Genomic DNA, 27,685 nt, shown 5'->3' with positions numbered 1-27,685 from the left:
CATGTGTTCTAGTCTGGCGGAAGGGTTTGCATGTGTTCTAGTCTGGCGGAAGGGTTTGCATGTGTTCTAGTCTGGCGGAAGGGTTTGCATGTGTTCTAGTCTGGCGGAAGGGTTTGCATGTGTTCTAGTCTGGCGGAAGAGTTTGCATGTGTTCTAGTCTGGCGGAAGGGTTTGCATGTGTTCTAGTCTGGGGGTAGGGTTTGCATGTGTTCTAGTCTGGGGGTAGGGTTTGCATGTGTTCTAGTCTGGCGGAAGGGTTTGCATGTGTTCTAGTCTGGGGGTAGGGTTTGCATGTGTTCTAGTCTGGGGGTAGTGTTTGCATGTGTTCTAGTCTGGCGGAAGGGTTTGCATGTGTTCTAGTCTGGCGGAAGGGTTTGCATGTGTTCTAGTTTGGCGGAAGGGTTTGCATGTGTTCTAGTCTGGCGGAAGGGTTTGCATGTGTTCTAGTCTGGCGGAAGGGTTTGCATGTGTTCTAGTTTGGCGGAAGGGTTTGCATGTGTTCTAGTCTGGCGGAAGGGTTTGCATGTGTTCTAGTCTGGCGGAAGGGTTTGCATGTGTTCTAGTCTGGCGGAAGGGTTTGCATGTGTTCTAGTCTGGCGGAAGGGTTTGCATGTGTTCTAGTCTGGGGGTAGGGTTTGCATGTGTTCTAGTCTGGGGGTAGGGTTTGCATGTGTTCTAGTCTGGCGGAAGGGTTTGCATGTGTTCTAGTCTGGGGGTAGGGTTTGCATGTGTTCTAGTCTGGGGGTAGTGTTTGCATGTGTTCTAGTCTGGCGGAAGGGTTTGCATGTGTTCTAGTCTGGCGGAAGGGTTTGCATGTGTTCTAGTTTGGCGGAAGGGTTTGCATGTGTTCTAGTCTGGCGGAAGGGTTTGCATGTGTTCTAGTCTGGCGGAAGGGTTTGCATGTGTTCTAGTTTGGCGGAAGGGTTTGCATGTGTTCTAGTCTGGCGGAAGGGTTTGCATGTGTTCTAGTCTGGCGGAAGGGTTTGCATGTGTTCTAGTCTGGGGGAAGGGCTTACATGTGTTCTAGTCTGGGGGAAGGGCTTACATGTGTTCTAGTCTGGGGAAAGGGCCTGCATGTTTTCTAGTCTTTGGGAAGTACGTAAATGTGTTCTAGTCTGGGGGAAGGGCGTGTATCTGTTCTAGTCTGGAGGGAAAAGCCTGTGTGTGTTCTAGTCTGGGGTAAGGGCGTGTATCTGTTCTAGTCTGGAGGGAATGGGCGTGAATCGCGGGAGGGGGGGTCGCGGGGGGTGTGTGTGCTGGCAGGGGGGGGGGGGTGCGGACAGACCTGCCGCTCACCTGGTGGCTGTGGAGTAATGGTGGGTGTGTACTGTAGCCCTGGCTGGGCGGGGGAAGGTGATGTCAAGGGGGTGGTGGTGTGTATAACACTGGTCTTTTCCCTAGGGGGGGCGGGTTTGTGTAGAACGCTGGGCGGGAACATTATACACAGAGGGGATGAGTGACAGATCTGGCTAAATATATAAGAGATTGAAAGGGTATTATAGATAATTATATTTATTCTCCATTGAATACCTGAACAGTTATACTTGCCTAGAGGCAATGTCTGACCGGAATCTGTATGTCCAACAGTCTGGTGGGAAGGGTGTTCATTGGCCCTTATTTAGATCTGATCGCAGTACAAATCTGTGGTCAAAATGGGCAAAACCATGAGCACTGCAGGTGGGGCAGATGTAACATGTGCAGAGAGAGTTACATTTGGGTGGGGTATGTTGAAACTGAAATCTAAACTGCAGTGTAAAAATAATGCAGCCAGTATTTACCCTGCACAGAAACAAAATAACTCACCTAAATCTAACTCTCTCTATACGTTACATCTGCCCCACCTGCAGTGCACATGGTTTTGCCCATTTTGGCAACAAATTTGTACTGCGATCAGATCTGAATAAGGGCCTTTGTACATGACTCAGTAGGCTGTGAATACCTATCACACATAGACTGTGCTGTTAGTATGTAATCTGCGGCCTCACAGTAAAAGCTCTGTATAGTATATACTATAATATATACTGCTATAGGGCTGTAATTACACATTGCTGTGCTTTATAGACTATAATGCTGTGTGATGTGGTGCTGACATGGCGACAAGCACCTGCACATGAGTCCGCAGAACATCCAAGCGTAACCCTATCCCAGCACAAAGCACGGACGCAGCTCGCTGGAAATCTGATTACCAGACATTTTGAGGCCTTTCCAGGCTGTAGTGAAAACAGCTGCTCACATTCACATTCCCTGTCACATCGGCATACAGACTGCCCCAGTGGCCAGTGCTGGGGGAGGAGAGGCAAGAGCCTGGTCTGTGTGTTCCCTGACTGCACAGGTCAGACAGGACCAGGGAGGAATACAGGCAACATCTGCAAAGAACCCGTGTGACTGCTGCCTGGGAAAACTAAGCAGGCGACAGGTTTATTGCTGTGCCGCAATGCTCAGCCTTAGGTGTCAGGCCTCTAAGGGGAACGTCATGTCATTCTCCACAAAGTGTGCCATAAACTATGGCACATAGATCAGGCTCCTACCATTCTCTCTGGGCGACAATAAAGTCAGTGTTCTGTGGAAGCTGACGCCCGAGCTCTATGCTGGTTAATATAGTGCCCATCACACACTGCCTATCCCTCCTTATTCCTGTGTGATCCAGTTGTGTCCAGGTTCCCGACAGCATAACATGGGAACGTGGAACAGAACCTCAGTACGGATGGTGTGATGGTTATAGCATTACTGCCTCACAGCACTGAGGTCATGGGTTCTATCCCCACCATGTGTTATATATACAGGGCAGTACGGATGGTGTAATGGTTAGCATTACTGCCTCACAGCACTGAGGTCATGGGTTCTATCCCCACCATGTGTTATATATACAGGGCAGTACGGATGGTGTTATGGTTAGCATTACCGCCTCACAGCACTGAGGTCATGGGTTCTATTCCCACCATGTGTTATATATACGGGGAAGTACGGATGGTGTAATAGTTAGCATTACTGCCTCACAGCACTGAGGTCATGGGTTCTATCCCCACCATGTGTTATATATACGGGGCAGTACGGATGGTGTAATGGTTACATTACTGTCTCACAGCACTGAGGTCATGGGTTCTTTTCCCACCATGTGTTATATATACGGGGCAGTACGGACGTGTAATGGTTACATTATTGCGTCACAGCGCTGAGGTCATGGGTTCTATCCCCACCATGTGTTATATATACGGGGCAGTACGGATGGTGTTATGGTTAGCATTACCGCCTCACAGCGCTGAGGTCATGGGTTCTATTCCCACCATGTGTTATATATACGGGGCAGTACGGATGGTGTAATAGTTAGCATTACTGCCTCACAGCACTGAGGTCATGGGTTCTATCCCCACCATGTGTTATATATACGGGGCAGTACGGACGATGTAATGGTTAGCATTACTGCCTCACAGCACTGAGGTCATGGGTTCGATTCCCACCATGTGTTATATATACGGGGCAGTACGGATGGTGTAATGGTTAGCATTACTGCCTCACAGCACTGAGGTTATGGGTTCTATTCCCACCATGTGTTATATATACGGGGCAGTACGGACGGTGTAATGCCATTACTGCATCATAGTACTGAGGTCATGGGTTCCAGTCCCACCAGGGCCCTAACTGTGCGTAGTTTGTATATTCTCACCGTATTTGCGTGGGTTTCCTCCGGGTACTCCGGTTTCCTCACACAATCCAAAAATATACCGGTAGGGTAATTGGTTCCCAACAAATGAACCCTAAAATATCTGTGTGCGTGTACATGTTGTAAGGAATATAGATTGTAAGCTCCACTGGGGCAGGGACGGATGTGAATGTTCTAATACTCTCTGTACAGCGCTGCGGAATATGTTTGCACTATATAAATAACTGGTAATAAGTAAATAACCTCAATAAGACACAGTATGCTGCCACCTCCCGGAATCCCCTGTAAAAGTTTTTCACGCCAACAGCATGAACTCCAAGCCGAAACTGGAACCTCATAATGGCCCTTATTCTGATCGGTGCGGATATTCCCGCATGCGGACGGACCGCCGATGTTGATCGTCTGCGCATGTGCAGAGGTCACTCTGCGCATGTGCAGGCGATTTCGCCGCACGGATTCTTTATACGCCGCACAGGGGGCGTAGAGGGGCGTGAGGGGCTACTTAGCCTCATTACCCTATGCATACGCCCCCCGTTTCATGGGCGTTCCCATGCAAACGCGGGGCGTATGCATGGTAATGAGGCCGTGACGCGTGGGTACGGGGCGGGTATCTGACATCGCCGGATGTCAGCTGCCCGCCCCCATACATGATTTCACACGGACAAGTGTCCGTGTGGTCTTGTGTTGCGGGACCTGGTGGAGCGTGCGGCCCTGCATTCGATGTTCGGCGACCATCGAATGCAGGGGCAGCTCCCAAGACGGAGGAGGCGTATCCCCGTCCAATTTCATGCGGATCGCCACATATCCGCGTACGGACGGCAGGTGGCGATCCGTATGAAAGGCGGGGATTCGCCTGCACGGTTGCGGCCGCATATTCTGATCGGGCCGCACCGATCAGAATAAGGGCCAATGTGATAATCCACATAATGTACATAAAGAACCCTTAGGCCACAGTGTTTCCCAAACTTGGTCCTCAAGGCAAGCTGAGACTCCAGGTTATCCATGCTTGAGCACAGGTGACTCAGGGCTAAATTTACTAAGATGAGAGTTCTATTGAAGATGGAATGTTGCTATGGGCAACAAATCAGTTTCTACCTATTATCTTTTAGAAGGCGCTAATTAAATAAGAAGTAGAATCTGATTGGTTGCCAATAGCAACATCCCACCTTAGTAAATTTACCCTTCAGTATCTCAGGCATATTGATTTAAAATGTGTACTCAATCAAGAATATTCTTAAAACCTAGATGTTAGAGGTCTGGGTTTGGGAAATATAGGTATAAAGACCCATATATCTAATAATGCGGATTCCGGATGGACCGCTCAGGGATTAGCGGCACGCTTGCTGGGTTACCTGTGAGAGTGCTGTAGGACAGAAGATGGAGCGCTACTCATTACCGCCTCTGGCTGCTTCTGCGGGAAGAAGAGAACATGTTATGGTCGGACAATAAAGAATAAAACAGAGAACACTGCGCCGTGGGCGGCAACTATGGTGGAAATACAAGATGTGTCGCCAAACACATCAAATGAATACACAAAACCAAAAAGAGTAGAACCACCTAAGGTTGCGCCGACTATGTGGGTAAATGTATCAAGTATACATACGCGCAATTTCAGAATCCAAAAACTAACGATCTTTTAACGACGTGATGCAGATTTCTCGCACATGAAAAGGAAAAAATATACAGAAGGACCTTATAGTGTGGAAGGTCTAATAATCAAATTGAAGTCCAACATTACATAAACAGTTCTTAAAGGATGGAATCCCATATGGTTCTATGGATTCCTGATGCGTAGCTTCTATGGGTTCACCTTTGGTGCATGTATTTTAGCAACGGAGGCTTACATGAAGCTTACGTTAAATAAGTGGTGGATACACATATAAAGGCATCTTTCAAATACAAGAGCGCTTTAGGATGCTCACATCAAAGCTTACTCGGCACAACCGTAGGTGGTTCTACTGTTTTGGGTTTTATGTTATGGTCGGGCACTTTTTCATATTCTCCGGCGTATGCAGTGGAAGGGTTGTATAGAGGAGTTGTACCTGTAAGGTGGAGGCCTTCTCCAACCACCACTCCTCAAAGTCCTTCTGTAGTTTGACCTTCGCCTTTTCCAGGAGTAACTGCAGGTGTTCGATCTCAGTCTTCAGACCTTTCAGGCGACTGAAATGTACTTTGTACCTAGAAGACAATGGGAAGGGTCAGAATAGTAAAGATAAAGGGGGACGTTTAATGAGATGCGAAAATGTGATTTTTGCAATTTTTTTCGCCAAAAACTTCCGAAATCGCACTTTTTCCCAAATTCACCTATTTAATGAGATGCGAAAAACTGCAAAACCGCCGATTTTGCGGCAAGTTTTAGTCGCGCCGGAACTCGCATCCAGATGTTTTCCCATTATAAAGTATACAAATCGCATATTTATTGAGATGCGAAAATGGGAATTGTTACTAAAAATCGCCACACATGCAGACAAGGTTCTGACAGGCAAATTTGCATGATCCTGTCTTAAAAAATGTGTAAAAGTTAATTTAAAAAAAAAAAAAAAAATGGCGTGAGCATAACCAGCGCCGGCCTCACTGAGCCGGACCTGGTTTCTAAATATGGGGGACCCCCAGATTTTTTGTTCCCTGTAATTTTGGAACCAGGTCCGGCTCAATGAGCCCGGGGCTGGTTCTGCTCAAGAGGGGGATCTCACGCCATTTTTTTTTCTCTTCTTTTTAACACAAATTCGCACATTTTCATGACTAAAAAATCACACATTTCCTCAAATTCGCACATTTTCATGACTAAAAATCGCACATTTTAATGACTAAAAATCGCACATTATTGCACTTTTTCACCCGGAATACACACCTAATTAAATATGTGAATTCAGGGCAAAAAATGCGATTTTAAAAAGTGCAAGTTTAAAAATGACAAAAAATCGCTTCCTATTAAATGTCACCAATCGGGTCTGATTCCGAGACGAAGACAATGCTATTACAGGCAAATGGTCCATGTGTTTCAGCTGCATGTGTCTAAAAGTGCCCACACACTAGAAAGATCTTAAGATGTGCACATAACTTAGCCTTGAAATCTTTTTTTCCTCTTAAGACCCCACGTGCGTTCCTATGGATCTTTCGCTAAATCTTCTGATCGGTCATGCAGCATGTAAGATCAGAAGATTTAGCAAAAGATCCGCGGGAGCGCGCATTCAATCGATTATCAGTACAAATCGACTGATTTTTCAGGCCAATCAGCAAAAAAATTCATTCTAGTGCGTGCGCACCTTAAGCCACAAAGAAGTTGCACAGCATGCGTCCTCTGTTCGCAGTGCTGCGATGGCCCCGGGATGGAGGCTGCTGATGATGTCAGCGGCGCTCCCTCCCGACGGCCGGCGAACGTCTGCCTTTTCTGGGGAACTCCCAACAAACTGCTGCAGGGTGACAATCACCCTGCAAGCAGCCATCGCTGGCTGTCTTTACACGGATGGCTCACACATGCGCACAGTGTACCATGGGAATGCAGGGCCTATCGATAATCGTAAATGCTGTGATTGGGTACGAAGCAGGCTCTGTGTACGCACACAAGCATGGTCACAATTCCTGGGCAGGGAGCAGGAGGAGACTATTCAGGCGTACAAAGAGGTGACTGATGGAAGTGTTGTGACTCTGATGGTAAAGTCTGCCCCTATCATGGGGTCAGTGTAAGTGACCATGGTGTAACCGATGACTACGTCTAGGTCCTTGCACATTCGCAAGGCTTTGTATCAGTCAGGGCATAACGTAGCCTCCGCTAGACCGGCACAAGATAAGGACATGGCAGCACCCGACTATGACTCAGGCCCATTATTAGCAATATACCATAAGTATCGGCATAGATAGGGCATCTGCTACTGGTACAGCTGGTGGGGTCCGCACCAATCAGAGAGCGTACATGACAAATACATTAAGCTCCCTCTTTGTTTAGGGATGTTACTATAACTATAACAAGAGACTAATAAATGAAATCCAAATCTTTTATTAAAACCTAACAAAATACAATAAATAAATGATGAACATGATCCAGTCTGGTGGTGCCAACCAATCGGAAGTGTGAGAGTGGCTGCAATTGACACTCGTGTGTCATAAGACGAGAGGGGGAGAGAGAGGAGGGCAGGACCACACGTAGCCAGGCTTCAGCCAGATTGGTCCTCCCTCTGACTGCCTGTTCCCACAGCGCAGAGGGAGGCGGCTTCAATGGGACCCATGGTCACCAATGTTATTGGTTATCAGGATCGGGCAAAAAGTACTGGGTGACGTGAGATGTGCGTCCAGCCACTGAGTAAGGCCCTGTCTGTGCCTAGTACGATGCATGTGGTTTGGTTAAACACAATTCCTAAGCGTACATGTGGTGACCTGTCCGTGTTTCCCCACAACCCCTCAGTGCTAACGTACCTCTTCTTGTCCTCTTCCATTTCAGCGCGCAGCTCTTCCTCCGCTGGATCGTACTTGTTCAGTTCATCAGGCGAGCTGGAAACACCTAGAGGATGTTTGGAAAATGATAAAATACTTTGGCAGGGACAGGACTTCAGTCTTGGCCTCTGGCTTACTAGCAGTATATTATAGTCCTGTAACAGCGCAGGGATTATAGGGAGCGTAAACCTGCTTGGAGCTGAGACAGACCAAACAAAATAAGAAAGCATTTGGGGTCATGTACGAACAGATGACGCACCCCATCTCACCTACTCCTGTGTCATGAACACACCCGCTACTGGGGGCACAATCTGACGCTTTCGGCCTTCAACAGGGTACATGGGGCCTAATTCAGACCTGATTGCAGGGCTAATTTGTTCTCAAAATGGGCAAAACCATGCTGCACTGCTGGTGGGGCAGACGTAACAAGTGCAGAGAGACTTACATTTTGGTGGGGTGTGTTCAAGCTAAAATGTAAATTGCTGTGTAAGAATAAAGCAGCCAGTATTTACCCTGCACAGAAACAAAACAACTCACCCAAATCTAACTCTCTCTGCGCATGTTTCATCTGCCCCACCTGCAGTGCACATGGTTTTGCCCATTTTGAGAACAAATTAGTCCAGCGTCATGTCACAGACTGTGTTTGAAAAAGGTCAGACAGGAGCTGATTGGTTGGTTGTTTATCACTCTCCATTTTATCACTTGAAGCTTAGTGCATCTGGCCCAGTGTAAGGGTGGGTAACTGTTGGGCTCCTGTTCTATCTGCAGCATTATCATATCAGTGGTGGTCAAACTTTGTCCCAACTGCGCTCCCTCCCCACTCAGGCAGAGGCTTGGGAATACGTCATTAGATTATTCTGCAAATAGAATATTGTACAAGCAGCCAGTCATCAGGAGGAAACAGATGTTATTTCACTGTCTTGTCTCACACAGCGGAATAAAACTAGACACAACTTATGAGGTCACAGCAGAAAAAAAAATTCACTTTTGACAGAACATGATCCTGTATGAGAGGCTGTGGGGATGACAGAACATGATCCTGTATGAGAGGCTGTGGGGAGGATAGAACATGATCCTGTATGAGAGGCTGTGAGGAGGATAGAACATGATCCTGTATGAGAGGCTGTGGGAGGATAGAACATGATCCTGTATGAGAGGCTGTGAGGAGGATAGAACATGATCCTATATGATAGGCTGTGGGGATGACAGAACATGATCCTATATGATAGGCTGTGGGGATGACAGAACATGATCCTGTATGAGAGGCTGTGGGGATGACAGAACATGATCCTGTATGAGAGGCTGTGGGGATGACAGAACATGATCCTGTATGAGAGGCTGTGAGGAGGATAGAACATGATCCTGTATGAGAGGCTGTGAGGAGGATAGAACATGAACCTGTATGAGAGGCTGTGAGGATGACAGAACATGAACCTGTATGATAGGCTGTGAGGGTGACAGAACAGGATCTTGTATGAGAGGCTGTGGGGAGGATAGAACATGATACTGTATGAGAGGCTGTGAGGAGGATAGAACATGATCCTGTATGAGAGGCTGTGAGGAGGATAGAACATGATCCTGTATGAGAGGCTGTGGGAGGATAGAACATGATCCTGTATGAGAGGCTGTGGGGAGGATAGAACATGATCCTGGATGAGAGGCTGTGGGGATGACAGAACATGATCCTGTATGAGAGGCTGTGGGGATGACAGAACATGATCTTGTATGAGAGGCTTGAGGATGACAGAACATGATCCTGTATGAGAGGCTGTGAGGGTGACAGAACATGATCCTGTATGATAGGCTGTGAGGAGGATAGAACATGATCCTGTATGAGAGGCTGTGGGAGGATAGAACATGATCCTGTATGAGAGGCTGTGGGAGGATAGAACATGATCCTGGATGAGAGGCTGTGGGGATGACAGAACATGATCCTGGATGAGAGGCTGTGGGGATGACAGAACATGATCCTGTATGAGAGGCTTGAGGATGACAGAACATGATCCTGTATGAGAGGCTGTGAGGGTGACAGAACATGATCCTGTATGAGAGGCTGTGAGGGTGACAGAACATGATCCTGTATGAGAGGCTGTGAGGGTGACAGAACATGATCCTGTGTGAGAGGCTGTGAGGGTGACAGAACATGATCCTGTATGAGAGGCTGTGAGGGTGACAGAACATGATCCTGTATGAGAGGCTGTGAGGGTGATAGAACATGATCCTGTATGAGAGGCTGTGAGGAGGATAGAACATGATCCTGTATGAGAGGCTGTGAGGGTGACAGAACATGATCCTGTATGAGAGGCTGTGAGGAGGATAGAACATGATCCTGTATGAGAGGCTGTGGGGATGACAGAACATGATCCTGTATGAGAGGCTGTGGGGACGACAGAACATGTTCTTGCATGAGAGGCTGTGAGAGGCTGATAAACCATGACCATGTACAAGAGAGGCTAGTAGACCATGTCTCTGTAAGAGAGAGGCTGACATACCATGACCCTGTACAAGAGAGGCTAGTAGACCATGTCCCTGTATGAGAGAGGCTGACATACCATGTCCCTGTATGAGAGAGGCTGACATACCATGTCTCTATATGAGAGAGGCTGACATACCATGTCTCTATGGGCCTTATTTTGGTTCATTCTTTCTGACAAAATCCTTCTTAGATGGACAAAACCATGTGCACTGCAGGGGGGGGCAGATGTAACATGTGCAGAGAGAATTAGATTTGGGTGAGTAATTTTGTTTCTGTGCAGGGAAAATACTGACTGCTTTATTTTTACACTGCAATATAGATCTCACTTTGAAGTAAAACCCCACCCAAATCTAATTCTCTCTGCACATGTTACATCTGCCCCACCTGCAGTGCACGTGGTTTTGCCCATCTAAGAAGGATTTTGTCAGAAAGAATGAACCAAAATAAGGCCCTATATGAGAGAGGCCGGTAGACCATGTCTCTGTATGAGAGGGGCCGGTAGACCATGTCTCTGTATGAGAGAGGCTGACATACCATGTCTCTGTAAGAGAGAGGCTGGTAGACCATTTCCTTGTATGAGAGAGGCTGACATACCATGTCTCTGTATGAGAGAGGCTGGTAGACCATAGCTCTGTATGAGAGAGGCCGGTAGACCATAGCTCTGTATGAGAGAGGCCGGTAGACCATGTCTCTGTATGAGAGAGGCCGGTAGACCATGTCTCTGTATGAGAGAGGCCGGTAGACCATGTCTCTGTATGAGAGAGGCCGGTAGACCATGTCTCTGTATGAGAGAGGCCGGTAGACCATGTCTCTGTATGAGAGGCCGATAGACCATGTCTCTGTATGAGAGAGGCCGGGAGACCATGTCTCTGTATGAGAGAGGCCGGTAGACCATGGCTCTGTATGAGAGAGGCCGGTAGACCATGTCTCTGTATGAGAGAGGCCGGTAGACCATGTCTCTGTATGAGAGAGGCCGGTAGACCATGTCTCTGTATGAGAGAGGCAGGTAGACCATGTCTCTATATGAGAGAGGCTGGTAGACCATGGGTGACATTTATTAGAGGTCGATGTTGGGTTTTTGGCGATTTTTATCGCAAAAACGTCCGTTTTCGCACTTTTTCCCGAATTCGCATAATTAATGAGATGCGAAAATCTGCAAAAAATGCGGGATTTGCCGCGAAATCACACTTTCTGAAAGTGCGATTTTTTTTACTCCGGAATTCGCATCCAGATGTTTTCCCCATTGAAAAATATACAATTCACATATTTAATGAGATGCAAATTTGGAAATCGCCAAAAAAAATGGTCTAAACGGCAAAAAAAAAAATAGACCTGATCCTGACTGGCGATTTTGTCAGAAACATGGCGATTTTGTCAGAACCATGCACAGATCAGTGTATGGTTCTTTGGTAAAATATGTGTAAAAGTAAAAAAAAATTAAAAAAAAAAACGGCGTGGGGTCCCCCCCTCCTGAACATAACCAGCCCCGGGCTCATTGAGCCGGACCTGGTTCCAAAAATACGGGGGACAAAAAGCGTAGGGGTCCCCCGTATTTCTGAAACCAGCCCCGGACTCTTGGACCGGTCCTGGTTCCAAAAATATGGGGGACAAAAAATCTGGGGATCCCCCGTATTTTGAAACCAGCACCGGGCTCCAACAGCCCGCAGTGTCATGCCACAGCCGGGGGACACTTTTTACACAAGGTCCCCCGGCCGTACCATGAGCACCGTGGCTGGGAATTGGAGGGGGGGGGGGGACCTCACGACAATTTTTTTCCCACAAAATCGCACATTTTACCAAAATTGCACCTTTTCATGACTAAAAAAATTGCACTTTTCATCCTGAAAATCGCACTCTCGCACTTTTCATGCCGGAATACACACCTCATTAAATATGCGATTTCGCGGCAAAAATGCGATTTAAAAAAAGTCAATATAGGGCTATTTGAGCAAAAATTGCATTTTCTCAAAAACGGTCAACCCACTAAATCTCACCCCATGTCTCTGTATGAGAGAGGCTGGTAGACCATATCCCTATATGAGTGATAAGGGAAGGTCAACAGATTTTTATATTGTACTTATTTTGTCATTCTTTCAATTTTATAGCATATGACAAGCTGTGATTAGTATTACACCATATAAAATGCTTATTTTTTAAGTTTTAATGTTTGTTTTACAAATTGTTGCTAAGTGGAGCAGTCATTTTGTCTGGTACTCCTCTAATTATGGGTGACGGACAGGGTACCGACAGTCGGGATCCCGACAGGCATTTACCCGACGTCGGGATCCCGACTGTCAAAACACTGACAGCAGGGTTCCCGACAGCCGTCGGCTATTTTCCCTCATGGGGGTCTACCCCCATAGAGGGAGAATAGAATAGGTGGCTCGCGTCGCGTAGCGAGCCACCGTGCCCGCAAGGGGCTTAGTTGCGCTCACCATGCTGTCTGGGTCCGGCCAGTCGGGATCCCAACGTCGGGCTAATGACTGTCGGGATCCCGACTGTAGGACTCCTGTGCCACACCCCTAATTATCACTGGCCCTCAGGAATGTGCAAACCCAATTACAGCATAACATGGCACCTCCAAGGAGCATCCACACCAGCAATGGTCTGTCCAGAGAGGTTCCCATATATATTGGTAAAATCTTGACACATCCTGAGAAATCCCACAATGGTTTCCTAATCTGTCATTACCAGAACTGTACATGAACACGTCTGAGCCAGACACTAATAACCAGACTGTTCCTTCAGTGCGTTTGGGCTGTGAGTGTGATCCTCATTCTACCTGACATCATGTAACTGAGCGGGGTGAGATCAGAAGCGATGTGGGGTTAGGTCAGCAACATGAGCCAGGATCTCTCACGGCTAGGAGGAGATTGCAGAACGCAGCAAAGCACAAATACATCTTGCCGGATTATAGATCTATGCCAAAATTAAATATGTTTTTCTTACAAACTAAGACTAAAAGCTTCGTCTGGACAGAGAGAAGGAATATTAAACACAAAAATAACAGCGACCAGGGAAGAGAAAGACAAACAACTTTGTACTCTGTGCACTTCGCTTCACCAGCTCCTTCCGGCCAAGATCAAGGTCTTTGTTAGTGGGAGAGTGCATTGGGTACAGCAACCTGCTATGCAAGCCAACGTACCACAGATTTCCCTGTAACTAACGTGCCACGTTTATGAACCATCTAGCCACATTATACCTTTACAGCCCAATGCATATAATAAGCCGCCGGCAGTGTGGCTATAGTTGCAGAAAGCTGCAGAAGCTACTGTGGGAATCCACAGGGCTAATGCATGAAAGTGGAAAACGCGCCGCTCACTGATTTTATAACAGCTACCAGCCCACAACAGCGCTCATCGACACTTACAGAAGCCCCATGCTAAGTGCAAGAGATCCAGGGATAGGCTGGGCCGAGAGTGTTCTGGTGATGTGCACAGTGAGGTAACTCATGTGGAGAGCTCAGAATGATCATGAGTTGTGCTCAGAATTATCAAGAGGACTTCTCAGTTATAGTGTCCGGATGGAATGCTCAGAACAAGTGCTGAGAGTGGAATGCTCAGGTGAAGTGCTTATATTAAGTGTTCAGGAGGAATGCTCAGGTGAAGTTCCTATAGAGTGTTCAGGAGGAATGCTCAGGTGAAGTGGTTATAAAGAGTGTTCAAAAATAATGCTCAGGTGAAGTGCTTATATAGAGTGTTCAGAAGGAATGCTCAGGGGAAGTGCTTATATAGAGTGTTCAGAAGGAATGCTCATGGGAAGTGCTTATATAGAGTGTTCAGAAGGAATGCTCAGGTGAAGTTCTTATATAGAGTGTTCAGAAGGAATGCACAGGTGAAGTGCTTATATAGAGTGTTCAGAAGGAATGCTCAGGTGAAGTGCTTATATAGAGTGTTCAGAAGGAATGCTCAGGTGAAGTGCTTATATAGAGTGTTCAGAAGGAATGCTCAGGTGAAGTGCTTATATAGAACACGAATACAAAGGGTGGTGTCACATGGCTGCACATCAGTGTTACACGTTTTCAGTCTATACAATCACAGCTTGCTGCACATCACTGGCATGGTGAGACATTAGCCTAAATGTGAATGCTCCTCTCATCCTATCACAGCAAATCACCCAGAGAACATTACATGCTGCACCCTCACAGATGACTCGCTCTCACTGGCAGGGAAGGAGTAGCACTAAGCTGTGACCTGAGTCTGTGCTTGTGTATAAGGCAGACTGCAGTACTGAAGAGCTGCCGGGTCACGGGTGCAGTCTCCATTAGAATGCTCAGTAAGCACAGTGTGCTGCTCTGGAATGCTACTAGAATGGCCAGGACAAAAAGGAGGCCTGCAGAGCATACATACAGTAGTTCAGTATCATACACTTACCTAGGGCTGCCCTCTGCATTCTCCGCTGTTCTACTTCTGCTTTCAGGTGATCTATATGGGGAAGAAACAGAGAAAGACTATATTGAGAATAGTTCATGGTTTGTTGGCATCTCCATCACAGTATTCCAATATGAGCTGCTAGAATACATGTATCTTTTGGTCTCGCGGTTGCATTGTTCACGCAATACTGTCATGGTAGTTCTGTAATAACTGTCACACGGGAAAACCCATTCATATATTGTGGAGGAGCAAGTGGAACAGACCTCCTAAAGGTGGGAGGGGGGGGCGGGGACTGTGACTATTAACTGGGGAGACAGGAAGAAACCCAAGAGTGTGTGTCGCTAAGGCCAGGGAGATTAGGAGGGAATAAGAGGGTGGTCAATGGCCTCAGAGACTACGGAAAGTCAAGAAAGACTTGTGACTTTAGCGGGGAGGAGGGCATTGGTAACTAGGGTCAGGAAAGCATCAGTTGAGTGACAGGAGCGTAAACCGTCTTGGCGATGGTTAAAGAAAGACTTATCAGAAAGACAGGTGGAGATACGGGTGTAGACAACCCAATGAAGAGCTTTAGAAGTGAGTGGCAGGAGAGAAATGATCCTATTGTGTGACAGAGTGATTTGGGCACAAGAGGATTTTTTTTAAAGATGGAAGACACACAGGGATGTTTGATGTAAGAGGGGAGAAGCCAATATTGGGTGGGAAGGAAAAGAGATGGGAGAGATTTTGGAATACATCAGGCGAAAGGAAGCAGAGGTGGTGGTAGGAACTGGGGTTAATGGGGCAGAGTAACAGATCCCTGAGAGGAAGCAACCAATAGGTGACATAGGGGTAGGAGTGGCTACCAGAAAGAGATTACCTGCCTGACAGATACTTATATGGAAGTGAAGAGGAGTCATAGGTTGAGAGAAAATGGGGGGAGGTCAAAGAAAGGAGTTGATATTGGCAGAGAGGCTGAAAGGTGGAGTGGGGAGAAGGTGGAGGAGTTGGTACAATCTAGATTGTGTATGAAGACGGAATTGGGAGTCAGAGAGGTGCCGTAGGTGAGATGAAGGTAAAGGGAAAGTAGATGCTGGTTGGAAGTTTGGAAAAAGTTAGAAAAGTAAGAACACAAGAGTTAGCATGCAGTGCTGCCGAGAGGCTGGCTGGGCCCCGGTAACATTTTGAGGTGTGGCCTAATCATAGCCATGTCCCTTAGGGAGAAATTAAGTTAAAAAATTTTGGTGCAGCCATGGACCCTCTCAGCCATGGGCAATTCGGGCGTCCGAATGGGAGGGAGATAAAGTAAGTGAGGTTGACCAGGGCTACTGCTGGGGCCCTACATCAGGCCTGGGCTCAGGTACAAGGTTGAATGACTAAGGCTGTGGGAGAGAGCTATGGCTGCAGCAGTCTGGTTAAGTCACTGAGGGTGAGGAAAGGAGGGTAATAGGAATGGAATTGGAAAAGCCAGGTGGCAGAGGTGTCATGGAAGAAGGATGAAGAACCAGGGGGGCATTAGATGAATGCAATGAGAAGGTGTCAAGGGAATAAAAGTCATATCCTTTACATTTATGGTTAATGCTTTCTTGCTGTCCAATGCACAGATTACTTCTTATTTATTTTTGCTCATAAACATACAAAAGTAATATAATAATAATACCAATAATAAAAATGAATTCTACTATTATTACATTTTATGCATAAGGCACCATAAGAGTTTGGCAGCGCTGTACATAGGGCACACATTGCAACAATACAGACATTCCTCACTTAACAACCTTACAGTCTAGAAGGAGGGGTTTATGTGTTCTGAATTGTGCATTTCTCAGAGTAACCATTCAGGACATGTCACACAACGTCTCTGCTCAGACCGCCGTAACAAGGCGACACAACACAGGCCCTGCGCTTCCACATTTCCCAGCAATGGAAGCAATATTATGTTTTGCAACGTGTATTTCTGACACAAAAACACTGGACCCTTGGGTTATACAGAAATGATAGCGGCGTGTGTTCCTTGTCTTTAGTTCCATGTCAGATCATTAACTATCTTTAAAGAGCCATTAACAGACCAGGACTCCTTCTGGCAGAGTTCCTACCCGCCCGCTGCAGAGATAAGACACTTCCTAAGGCATGGAGTAAAATGTAGCTTGTCTTGGCTAAACGATCCACAGGGGAAAGGCAGAAACCGCTCAGCGTGCAGCTCGCTGTCATGAAACCTTGATAGATATGTTAGTTTTGGCAACAGGTTTGAGACTGAGGCACCACAGAGGTACTGAGAGGAGAACATCAAGAGATACTTGTGCTTGTTCAATGAATTATGTGACCCGGCGCAGGTCTGGAGTGAAAACTGTCTGACAAACGCAAAAATTATCCTTTTCTGTGGCTTGTTCTTGAGCTAAAATACACAGATTGTTAAGGTGATTTCATGTTTACACAGGTGTGTGATGTCACTGTGTGCTGAATCTGATGATGCCAGCTGATGCTTACCTGAGACCGAGCGCATAAGGTAACTGAGGTTACCCTCCAACATGACCCATTCCATTAGGTACAAAATGCTCTGTTCCTGGACTTCCCTGCCAGTGGCAGTTGCAGATGTGAGGCTGCAGCACAGTCCAATATTCAAAAAGAGGGGGTCACACCTACTGCCACCCCAAACATCACTGTCCTGGACTCACTGGCAGTTGATGTGACCCCCCTCTTTGAATTTTGGACTGTGCTGAAGTCCAACCTCTGTAACTGTCACTGGCAGGGAAGTCCAGGAACAGAGCATTCTGTAATTAATGGAATGGGTCATGTTGGAGGGTATGGGGTTAGCTGGGACTTGTGGAGGCCAGAGCTGTAGTTACCATTTTTGATCAAGGAAAAAATGACATTCAGGTATAAGAACACAATGACATGTACTGAAACTGGAGGGAGGTAGGTTCAGGGGAAATCTGGGAAACTGTCCCGATTTTCGAGATTGTATTTTTTTTTTTTTGGGGGGGGGGGGGTCCCACTTCCCAACCAGGGCCAGCAGTGTCCAACGTTGGAGGGGAAGCAATTGGCAGAGCAGTGGTTTACGTACAACATGTGCATGCACAAAGCATCTACTCACGGGAGGCAAAGAGACCGGGGTTGTGGCCAGCAGCTCACAAGATTGGGGGTGTGGCTTTGTGATTGCAGACACTTCGCAAAGCCACTCCCTTTTGTTGAAAGGCATCATCCTTTTTGGCCCACGTAAGGTGGCCTGACTGGGGACCTGAGAAAGTTTCGAGGTATGCACAAAGGGTAGTGGACAAGTGGAATAGTCTCCCATCAGAGGTGGTAGAGGCTAAGACAGTAGAACAATTTAAACATGCTTGGGACAGGCATGAGGATATTCTTACATAGAATTATCTGCCGTCAAATTCCATGTTCAACTTGCTCTGTTACTGTATGTTGGTCGTTATTCCAGGATTGTTCTCTTGTCTATGCAGAGAGAATTACAAATGATATGTATTCAGGTTGGCAAATGTTTATTGAATGAAAATCCTTACAGTCATTATCACAATACTTAATCATTTTTATAATATGACACCCAAGGCGTATTCTAGGCAATATGGCCCCAGATCCAAACATATTGAAAATAAATATTAAAGAGTGCCTGGTCTCCCCTGCTTCCAGTGATGTATTGCATGCCCTGGATTTGTGTTTTTCTTTTATGTTATTTTAATGTGTGGTGTTTTATTGTCCAAAAGGTGTCTCCTGCAAATGCTGCTAGGTGCTCTAACATACTCACATGGGCTTGTCAGGGCACCAAGGGCCGGACTCAGCTTTCTCATAGGCTTGTCAGGGCACCAAGGGCCGGACTCAGCTTTCTCATAGGCTTGTCAGGGCACCAAGGGCCGGACTCAGCTTTCTCATGGGCTTGTCAGGGCACCGAGGGCCGGACTCAGCTTTCTCATGGGCTTGTCAGGGCACCGACGGCCGGACTCGGCTTTCACATAGGCTTGTCAGGGCACCGAGGGCCGGACTCAGCTTTCTCATGGGCTTGTCAGGGCACCGAGGGCCGGACTCAGCTTTCTCATGGGCTTATCAGAGCAGAGGGCCGGACTCAGCTTTCTCATGGGCTTGTTAGGGCACCGGGGGCCGGACTCCGCTTTCACATGGGCTTGTCAGGGCACCAAGGGCCGGACTCAGCTTTCTCATAGGCTTGTCAGGGCACGAGGGCCGGACTCAGCTTTCACATGGGCTTGTCAGGGCACCGAGGGCCGGACTCAGCTTTCTCATAGGCTTGTCAGGGCACCGGGGGCCGGGCTCAGCTTTCTCATAGGCTTGTCAGGGCACCGAGGGCCGGACTCAGCTTTCACATGGGCTTGTCAGGGCACCGGGGGCCGGACTCAGCTTTCACATGGGCTTGTCAGGGCACCGGGGGCCGGGCTCAGCTTTCTCATAGGCTTGTCAGGGCACCGAGGGCCGGACTCAGCTTTCTCATGGGCTTGTCAGGGCACCGACGGCCGGACTCAGCTTTCACATGGGCTTGTCAGGGCACCGAGGGCCGGACTCAGCTTTTACATGGGCTTGTCAGGGCACAGAGGGCCGGACTCAGCTTTCACATGGGCTTGTCAGGGCACCGAGGGCCGCACTCAGCTTTTACATGGGCTTGTCAGGGCACAGAGGGCCGGACTCAGCTTTCACATGGGCTTGTCAGGGCACCGAGGGCCGGACTCAGCTTTTACATGGGCTTGTCAGGGCACCGAGGGCCGGACTCAGCTTTTACATGGGCTTGTCAGGGCACCGAGGGCCGGACTCAGCTTTCACATGGGCTTGTCAGGGCACAGAGGGCCGGACTAAGCTTTCACATGCGCTTGTCAGGGCACAGAGGGCCGGACTCAGCTTTCTCATGGGCTTGTCAGGGCACAGAGGGCCGGACTAAGCTTTCACATGCGCTTGTCAGGTGTACAGAGGGCCGGACTCAGCTTTCACATGGGCTTGTCAGGGCACCGAGGGCCGGACTCAGCTTTTACATGGGCTTGTCAGGGCACCGAGGGCCGGACTCAGCTTTCACATGGGCTTGTCAGGGCACCAAGGGCCGGACTCAGCTTTCACATGGGCTCGGCAGGGCACCAAGGGCCGGACTCAGCTTTCACATGGACTAGTCACCATTTGGGGGAGGTAATGGGGAGTGGTGCCAAAAAATGAAGACGCCCTACTTTGAGCAGTCATGCTGCAGGATCCTAGGCTTACACAGAAGGTAAAATGTTTGACCGATGTGTGTTTTGACGGTTGCGGCATTTGCATATTTTTGCACAGCCAATGAATAAAGATTCTCAGCAGCAATATCATTTGCTAAACCAACCCCAAGTCCCCCAGAGGCACCAGGGAGTGAACCTATAGACTATGCACCAAGTCCTCAGATAACACGGAAACAGCTGTGGTACCAGGGACGTACAGTGAGGTAAATGGCTGAGGTGGCCCTGGCAAGTACCAGAGCCAGATTTGCACACAATATATGAGCCATGGGGTACATGCCAGCATTATACACATGTGCAGCAGTATACACTGCTGCAGGTTCACTGAGTTTTAAAAAGAAATGCGCAGAAAAGGTAGCCAGGTGAGGCACTGTAGGTGAGGCACTGAGATGAGGCACTGCCTCACCGGCCATAGACTTTTTACTCCAGAGTTTTGACCATAAAAATTATTAGAATAATAAAAATAAGATTTTTTTAATATATTATTTGTATTTTTGAGATACTTTATAAACTCAAAACTCTGGCGTATACTGTAGTATGACAGTAAAAGGCTGTGCCTCACCTGCCTCACCCCACCGCACGCCACTGTGTGGTACCACTTTTGCACAAGCAGACACTCATGAGTCAATATAAGGATGCAAGTGATCATTTATGTCCAAACAAGTGGATGTCCTTTGTACTAGACCAAAATAAGGACACACCACTGTAGGAACCAGACAGTGTAAGGAGTCCAGCAGGCTGCACCTGTCCAACCCTCTACATCACTACTGTAGGATTGGTCCAGCACTGTGCTTTTTGGATATTGAAGCCTCTATGGACTTTGCTTCTGTGAGGAGTGGGGGGATATAGAGCTGTGTCCTTGTTCCACTGCTGGAGGTAAGAACCTGTGTGCTGGAATCACCACCAAGGTGTCACGACTGGTGATGTTGATGGAGTTAAGTGGTGCTCAAGGACTGAGGACGGACCAGAAGAGGGAAGTTTGAAACGTGCAGATTTAATAAAAGAACTCATATAGGGATAACATAAATATGTCAAATACTTGTTTGACGAATAAATAATAATAATAGCGATAAACCTAAAGGAGCAGTCTTTGCTTGAGAACCTGGAGGGAAGTGGATACAGTCTGTAACAAAAATAATGGAAAAGTCCTTGCGAGGTTTACTTGAAAAATTATAAACAGACGGTGGTGAGAGAGGCACTGGGAGGAGATGGACGGTTTTACCGGAGATAGAGGAATGGTGCTGGGTCCAACAAGGCCAGGAAGGCTGGAGGCGTGCGGTCAGACAGAATAGATGCTGGAGATTGAAAGGATGCTGCAGAACCAGACAGACAGGACTATGATAGTCAGGAGGCTTCCAGGAAGTGAACTACCATAGGAACACTTTGCACTGAGCCAGAAGGCCCTAAGCAGGCCCTCCTTATAGCAAGAGGGTTACTGCCATAGCCCCACTGAACAGTGGGATGGGAAACCTCCACAACCTGGCCAATCACTGGTTTGCCCTTATCCAAGATGGCGTCCCCGGCTTCGGCAGCTCACCCAGGTCTCCCAGCACAGTGTATGAAGCTGCCACACTGGACCGACACCTGCCGACCTCCCCTGGACACTCGCGGAACGCATGCCAGCCGATGGCAAACACGGACGGGTGAGTATCGTACCCGCCGTGTCCTGCCACGGTGGCATGTGACATAAGGGTTCTGGAGAAACTATAAAATGACTATATACTCTTTAGTGTAGGGTACAGCAGTAGGCTTCATGCATCTTGACACTTTTTCTAATTACTGTAAATACACACATATATTTTTTTATTTATAGAAGGAACTTTTGTATCTCCCCATTTGTTAGGAACATACTGAGACGCTGCTCTGTATAATTTTATATTATGCAGATGACAGATGTTACTTCAGTGCTGATTGGTTCCCATGGGCCACTCCTCCTCTGGCTCCCTTCTCCTCCATTATCACTGCTTCATACCTCTACCCCTTTATCTCCATACACTTTACCTCTCTCCAAGGCTTAGTACTCAGCCCCCGAACAGGGGAAGACAATGTGACACAGGTGTTCTTCATTCCTTCCACAAATAAAATCATTTTATCGCTTCTACCAATACATCTCTGTGGCTCGGCTTTCTGTCCTAATCCGTGTCTCTCCTCTCTGCAGCCATTCGTATCAGTTACATACAATAGTGTTGTCATCTATGCATTACCTGTATATAAACTGTAATCCCCGTATGCAGCCTGCATCTAATGATCACGCTGAACCTCGGCCAAGGTGATCATCATGAAATATGTCAGCCCCAGCACGGTATCAGCTGTGCCAGAATGTTCATCTTCCGCCTGGAAGTTTTATTAGCAGGATTAAGGGAAGATACAGGCCGTTGCTTTCGTGTAGATTGCACTTAAATCATTGGTGCTTTGGAATAAAAGTCTCTCCCTAATGGATTATATGAGGATTGCTGATTAATGGATGCAGCTTCAGAAAACAAATTTAGGATGAAGTACTGTAGAGACACCTAGTCATTCCTAGGCCGGGGAAGGGTTAATCACACTTGGCTTACCCCATTTGTCCTGACAACTGGTTTCTGTTCCAAGGGAAACTGTTCCTAGACGGGAGTGATTAGATTTTCACCTTGATTAATATCTAGGAATGCAGAAAACGAGGAACAGCGCCTGGAACGGAGATAGAACGGTTCTCGAAGATCCGATGAAAGGATACAGAATTTCATGGACTAGTGTTCCCTTGGGAGCAGGGGCAGCTCCTACCTGTGTGTAGGAGAGTGGTCTTCCGCTGGCCGTGCTTCCAGGTCTACATTGCCTTTGTCACTGCCACCGGCCAGTCCCTGCGCACAAACAATGTAACTGACAGGTGTTGGGGTGACGGTACTGCGTATGTGCAAAAACCTGGCTTCAATGGGCTGCGTCATCTGCAGCCATACAAGCGGCTAGGGCTGTATGGAAAGGCAGGGAGTAGCTTCCTACAAAAAGCCAGCTCTCTGCCTATTGCAGCCTGGACTGGCAGTCCCGGGTGGAAGAAACACTTCACAATGGGACTGCCTGTCATACAGGTGGCAATTCAGCTAATGAATTTCTGAGAGCACCACTAACCATTTACTACATCTATGATTGTATAAGTTTTATCAATGTTGGTACTGTAGGTGTGCAAGCGACGTAAAGATGTCTGTGCTAATCCATTTACTTGTTCTTCTATAATGCACAGGTTACCTTACAGCTGTCCCAGTATCTACCAATATGTAGATTTAAGACTTCATTTACACTCTCTCTTACATACTGTATTTGTCATTGGTTATTTGTCTGTCCGTTATACATCTGGGCACTGTTGGGCCAATTTGGACAAAACCAATGCGAAGTAGCTTGATTGGGTCCAGATTAGGTTCACAGCCACTAAGACCCCCAAACCCGACTCGGGGGCCCAAAAATGGATCCGGCCACTGCACAAAGTGGGCTAGGGAAGCAAGTTGCATAACAAAGAGGTAGGGTTTAAGAAACAAAAAGTGGTAAACTCCGGGAGCCGATCAAAGAGAGGTGTATGCCGGACACACAGGTTCAGGGCGGTCCTACAGCCAGATTTGGATAAGAACTTCAGATGGCACCAGGCAGCCCCCTTTTGGGTCTGCCTGGAGCTGTCAAGTTTCAAACAAGAGAAGGATAAAGTTCTAGTAATGCTAATTGCACCGGGTACCTCAGCTACTTATAAATAAAGATGGGAACAAAAACAATTGAGATGTGACACCAGGGTAAGTATTGCTGCAAGACATGTATGGGCAAATCTTGGAGCACACCTAAATATAACATTACTTGACAGCGATGTCAAGTAATGTTATATTGCATGGCTATATACATCTTACAGTGATGCACATTAGAATACATTCTGCATGTAACAATAACGCGTTTTCCATCCAGTTGTCCCATTGGACCTGCAGAACATCCATTGTAACACTGTAAGGAACGACCGATTGTGTGTTACCACCTAAAAACGCCGGCTCCCTGTCTATCAACTTGCAAGTGGCCAGCGGTAAAAAAGTAGCATGCAGTGCAGTACATACTTGCCTACCCGACCCTCTCCATGCGGGAGAAAATGCTCTGCTCCTGGACTTCCCTGTTAATGTATGAATACCAGCACCTGTGGTGAAACACCTTTACCTAGCTCCCCACAGGTGCTGGCAATCATACATTACCAGGGAAGTCCAGGAACAGAGCATTTTCTCCCGCATGGAGAGGGTCGGGTAGGAAAGTATGGTGCAGTATATTCAGTTGCCTACCCTCCTGCATTCTGCAGGAGACTCCCTGTAATAGCAGCAATCTCCCTCTCTCCCTCATTAGTCTAGCAATCTCCCTCATGTCACCTAGCCCACATTACACTGTTACATCATAGTTACCTCCCCTCCTGCATTCTGCAGGAGACTCCCTGACATAGCAGCAATCTCCCTCTCTCCCTCATTAGTCTAGCAATCTCCCTCATGTCACCTAGCCCACATTACACTGTTACATCATAGTTACCTCCCCTCCTGCATTCTGCAGGAGACTCCCTGTAATAGCAGCAATCTCCCTCTCTCCCTCATTAGTCTAACAATCTCCCTCATGTCACCTAGCCCACATTACACTGTTACATCATAGTTACCTCCCCTCCTGCATTCTGCAGGAGACTCCCTGTAATAGCAGCAATCTCCCTCTCTCCCTCATTAGTCTAACAATCTCCCTCATGTCACCTAGTCCACATTACACTGTTACATCATAGTTACCTACCCTCCTGCATTCTGCAGGAGACTCCCTGTAATAGCAGCAATCTCCCTCTCTCCCTCATTAGTCTAACAATCTCCCTCATGTCATCTAGCCCACATTACACGGTTACATTTTTGGAGAAAAACGGAATGAGAGACAGATACATTTACATTGAATCATCAGCACCATTTCTCAGCACTTTACCAAGTATAGTCGCTCTTACTAACTGCTTTGCGGCTCATCTACATTTGGATATAAGTAATTTTAAAAGACCTCTCAATGGGGTGCTGTGCAAAAAATTCTACTACCAACTATAATCTCCCTGAAACTAATTTTCAAAAGTAGGCAAGTATGAGTATATCTATAATCACCCGGCCTGCTAATTTGCAGCTGTGCAATTGGGACTGAATTGGGTCCATTGTCCCATTCAAGAGAGTGGATTAGTGACAATCTAGTTCATAACGGAGCGTAAAGATGGGACCATAATGGAGGTGTTTCCTCCTGGGACGGCCAGCACAAAAGGTCTTGTGTTTAGCGTCAGGGGCGTAAGACCACCAGCCGTCCCTGTACCTGGCAATGACCAGGGTGGCGCACCCATAGAAACATGGTATGTACAAGGTACCTCCGCTGCTCCTCTCTATTATTCACATTTGGAAATGATCCTTCTGCCTTGAATTTCCCCGTTCATTATTTCACGTGGCGGAGAAATGTAATATTGGCATCCCGACCATTATTGCTCTATTGCTATTTACTTTTCTGCTCTCGGTAACCCTTTGACTGTAATTTTATAGTAAAACAATATTTTTATAAAGGTATTTTCCCTGCTGCTATAGTGTTGAGTGGCTGATTGATGGGAGGGTTTGACGGGTCACGGTTAGTATGTAGGGGCGGCTCTGCCAAGCATTGCACATGCCAGCGGGCCGTTCCTCAGAACTCAGGTCTAAGTGCAGAGCTGGGGGGGAGAAAGGTTCCTATTTCACTCTCTGGTTTGTGTTTTCTATACAGATACTGGCAGCATACAACAGGTGATTATTATCATGATTTATATGCTGTATATCGCAGTGTACAGTGAGAGGATGCTAGAAATCTATTAGGCATTCAGTGAATTTATAACCATACACAAGAGGGTATATTTTGTTGACATATACAATGCTGAAATGGCCATATACAATGCTGAAATGGCCAAAATGTTGACACCCGTGACACATTGAAATGAACATTGACAATCATCATGTCAACAAAACATTCCGGGTAAACTAGCTGTGACACCATGATTACTTCAAGCTCATCCTGAAGCAGCGCCAGCGGTAAGTATCCCCCTAGTGCCTAAGCCTAACCTTCCCCTCCTGTAGCCTAACCCTCCGCAGCTGTAGCCTATCCCTAACCTTCCCTTTCTATGGCATTACCCTCCGCTGCTGTAGACTAACCTTCCCCTCCTGAGGCCTAACCCTCTGCAGCTGTAGCCTATCCCTAACCTTCCCCTCCTGAGGCCTAACCCACCGCTGCTGCAGCATAACTCTAAACTTCCCCTTCTGAGGCCTAAACCTCCACTGCTGCCTAATTGTAACCTTCCTCTCCAATAGCCTGACCCTCCACTGCTGCAGCCTATCCCTAACCTCCCCCCCCCTGAGGCCTAAACCTCCACTGCAGCCTAACCCTAGCCTTCCCTTCCAATAGCCTGACTCTCTACTGCTGCATCCTAACCATAAACGTCCCTTACCATAGCCGTACCCTCTGCTGCTGCAGCCTAACCTTCCCCTCCCGTAGCCTAATCCTCTGCTGCCGCAGCCTAACCTTCCTTTCCCATAACCTAACCCTTCGCGGCTGCAGCCTAACCTTCCTTTCCCATAACCTAACCCTTCGCGGCTACAGCCTAACCTTCCCGTAACCTAATCCTCTGCTGCAGTCTAACCCTCCGCCGCTACAGCCTTACCTTAGCCTTCCATTCCTGTGGCCTAACCCTTCACTGCTGCAGCCTAAACTTCCCTTCCCATAATCTAATCCTCCACTGCTGCAGCCTAACCCTTCACTGCTGCAGCCTAACCTTCCCTTCCCATAGCCTAATCCTCTGCTGCAGCCTAACCTTCCCTTCCCATAGCCTAATCCTCTGCTGCAGCCTAACCCTCCACTGATACAGCCTAACACTAGCCTTCCCCTCCTGTGGCCTAACCCTCTTCTGCTGCAGCCTAACCCTTCACTGCTGTAGCCTTCCCTTCCCATAGCCTAATCCTCCACTGCTGCAGCCTAACCTTCCCATAGCCTAATCCTCCACTGCTGCAGCCTAACCTTCCCTTCCCAAAACCTAATCCTCTGCTGCAGCCTAACCTTCCCTTACCATAACCTAATCCTCTGCTGCAGCCTAACCCTCCACTGATACAGCCTAACACTAGCGTTCCCCTCCTGTGGCCCAACCCTCTGCTGTTGCAGCCTAACCATAAACTTCCCCTACCATAGCCTAACCCTCTGCTGCTACAGTCTAGCCTTCCCCTCCACTACTGCAGCCTAATCCTAACCTTCCCCTCCAATAGCCTAACCCTCCTCTCCCCTAGCCTAATCCCAATCTTCCCTCAGATAGCCTAACCCTCCTCTTCTGTAGCCTAACCCTAATCTTCCCTACCATAGACCAAACCTCCACTGCTGCAGCCTAACCCTCCTCTTCTGTAGCCTAACCCTAATCTTCCCTACCATAGACCAAACCTCCACTGCTGCAGCCTAACCCTCCTCTTCTGTAGCCTAACCCTAATCTTCCCTACCATTGACCAACCCTCCACTGCTGTAGCCTAACACTAACCTTTTCGTCCCATAGCTCAACCCTATTGTT

At 47.6% G+C, this 27,685-nt stretch overlaps 1 protein-coding gene across 2 annotated transcripts in view; it reads right to left on the bottom strand.

Annotated features, from left to right (window-relative positions):
• The window catches only part of KIF6 (kinesin family member 6), a 253,176-nt gene that overhangs the window by 38,207 nt on the left and 187,284 nt on the right, over positions 1-27,685 (bottom strand). The window contains exons 16-19 of one of the 2 annotated variants that reach the window (XM_083175408.1): positions 14,942-14,992; positions 8,075-8,159; positions 5,704-5,839; positions 5,014-5,072 (exon numbers count right to left, since the gene is read on the bottom strand). In XM_083175408.1, coding sequence (XP_083031534.1) covers positions 5,014-5,072; positions 5,704-5,839; positions 8,075-8,159; positions 14,942-14,992 — 331 coding nt within the window. Of the gene's footprint in view, positions 1-5,013; positions 5,073-5,703; positions 5,840-8,074; positions 8,160-14,941; positions 14,993-27,685 lie in introns of those variants that run through there. The other variant, XR_014471556.1, reaches the window with a different exon arrangement.

Source organism: Crinia signifera, chromosome 3 (genome assembly GCF_055691185.1).
Source record: "Crinia signifera chromosome 3, ASM5569118v1, whole genome shotgun sequence".
Lineage (NCBI taxonomy): Eukaryota > Metazoa > Chordata > Amphibia > Anura > Myobatrachidae > Crinia > Crinia signifera.
Note: the sequence above shows the minus strand (reverse complement) of the source record. Positions and strands in the feature narration are given on the sequence as shown.